The 1,692-nt window shown below is 63.3% G+C and overlaps 1 protein-coding gene across 1 annotated transcript in view; it reads right to left on the bottom strand.

Moving 5' to 3' along the window:
• Nucleotides 1-275: 275 nt before the first annotated feature.
• Nucleotides 276-1,692, bottom strand: part of LOC104074881 (talin-1) — a gene marked incomplete at its 5' end in the record, with an annotated part of 14,824 nt that continues 13,407 nt past the window's right edge. Inside the window, 2 exons of the mRNA XM_009575179.1 lie at nucleotides 276-413; nucleotides 1,038-1,163. Coding sequence (XP_009573474.1) covers nucleotides 282-413; nucleotides 1,038-1,163 — 258 coding nt within the window. The remainder of the gene's footprint in view (nucleotides 414-1,037; nucleotides 1,164-1,692) is intronic.

The raw sequence follows: 1,692 nt of genomic DNA, 5'->3' as shown, positions 1-1,692 counted from the left end.
GGTAGGTGAGCCCTGAGCCGGTGCAGCCCCGGTTCCCACGCCAGCCGGGTCCCTCCAGGCGCTCTGGCCGTGCCCTGGGTGTGCGTGGGAAGGTGGGCTGGGCGGCGAAGCGGAGTTGCTGGTGCAGCACCGGCTTGGAGCGGCGGTTGGGTTAGTCCCGGCGCTCTGGGTGCAGGCAGAGCTCTGGTCTAGCCCAGGCAGCCCCTCACTCGAGGCAGGTCATCTTAAATAGGAGCGGGCGGGCGGGCGGCAGGCTGCGGGGTGCGCTTTTTTTTCGGGGCTCAGTTCTGCTCCTCGTCCCGCAGCTCCGAGGGCAGGAACTTGTACTGCTGCTGCCGGATCATGGCCAGCTTCTTCCGCGCCTCCTCCAGCTCCCGCTCCTTGCGCAGCATCTCCTCCTGGGCAGCGATGATCTGCCGGGAGAGAGCCCGGGGGTCACGGCTGTCTCCGACAGGATGGCTGGAGCCTCTGCCGCGGCAACGCCGAGGCCAGAGCTGGACTCTCCAGCTGCTGCTTCCCTGTGCATCACAGCCACAGCCTCCCTGGGCTGGTGTGGCCCCGGGCACAAAGGCTGTTGTCCCTGCAGTGGGACGCCAGTCCTCTGGAGATAACGGGGAGCAGCACAGCTCCCGGGGCTCAGCCCCACGTGCCCTGATCTCAGCTTCAAGCCTGTGGCCAGGAGGCAGCACTGGGACCTGTGGCACCCCATTCCAGGCAGCTCTCGCCCCTTACCCAATGCTCTGGCCCTTTATACATGTCATGGACACGTGTCATGTCAGGCACTGCACCAAGAAGCCAGGGCGTTACTCTCCTGGGAGCGTGCACCACCACCGGCTGCTACTACACCTGGCAAGGGTGAAGCCACAGTGTTTAACTGGTGCTGGGTGGGATGGGTGCACCCGCAGCATTTTTGTGAGGCTCTCTGGAGACGTGCCCCATACCGGTGGGTGGTAGGATACGCTCCTGAGACAGGCACACACAGGTTGTGGTGACAGCCAGAGCCACCCCTGCCCCATCAGAGAGGCCCCGCTCCTCACCTGTGCAATTCCCCCAACCATCTTCTCCTTCACCACCACCGTCTCGTCGTGGTCCTGGAAGGCAGCTGCCTTCTGCGCTGCCTTCACTAGATTGTCCGACGCTCTCTTCACCGCGTTGCCGGCGGCCTGCAGCAGGGAAGGGGGGAATCAGCAGCGTAAGTCCCAGCCCCAGGGCACGACCGCTGCCTGGGGGGGGTGAAGGAACCAGGCGTGCTGGGAGCTGCAGGCAGGGATTCCTTTACATGGCTCGCTGCCTTGTCAGCCACTCATGACCATTTCAGGCGCTGCTGCTTCCAGCTGGGCTCTGCCTCCTGGTGGGGCAGGGACTGGGGGGCAGCCCTGCTGACCCTCCCCAGCTCTTGGTCCCGAGGGACTGGCGCTGGGACCCTGTGTTAAACCCCCAACACGTGGGCATTAACCTCTTGTGTGCCATGGCCTCTGAGGATTAAGGGTGCTACAAAACATGCCTCCCCCAAACATTAACCTCTCGAATGCTAGTGATGCAGTGCACGCATTTCAGGCATTCCTTTTTTTTTCATCCCTGAATGCTGCTGGGCTCAGCAGCCCAGCATCACTCACACGCCTGGCATGCAGCTAGCAGTGAAGTCCAAGCAATCTGGAGCCTGTGCTCCAATGAGCTCCCCGCTGATGGCAG

The sequence above is a fragment of the Fulmarus glacialis genome, unplaced genomic scaffold (assembly GCF_000690835.1).
Source record: "Fulmarus glacialis isolate BGI_N327 unplaced genomic scaffold, ASM69083v1 scaffold22970, whole genome shotgun sequence".
NCBI classification, from domain to species: domain Eukaryota; kingdom Metazoa; phylum Chordata; class Aves; order Procellariiformes; family Procellariidae; genus Fulmarus; species Fulmarus glacialis.
Note: the sequence above shows the minus strand (reverse complement) of the source record. Positions and strands in the feature narration are given on the sequence as shown.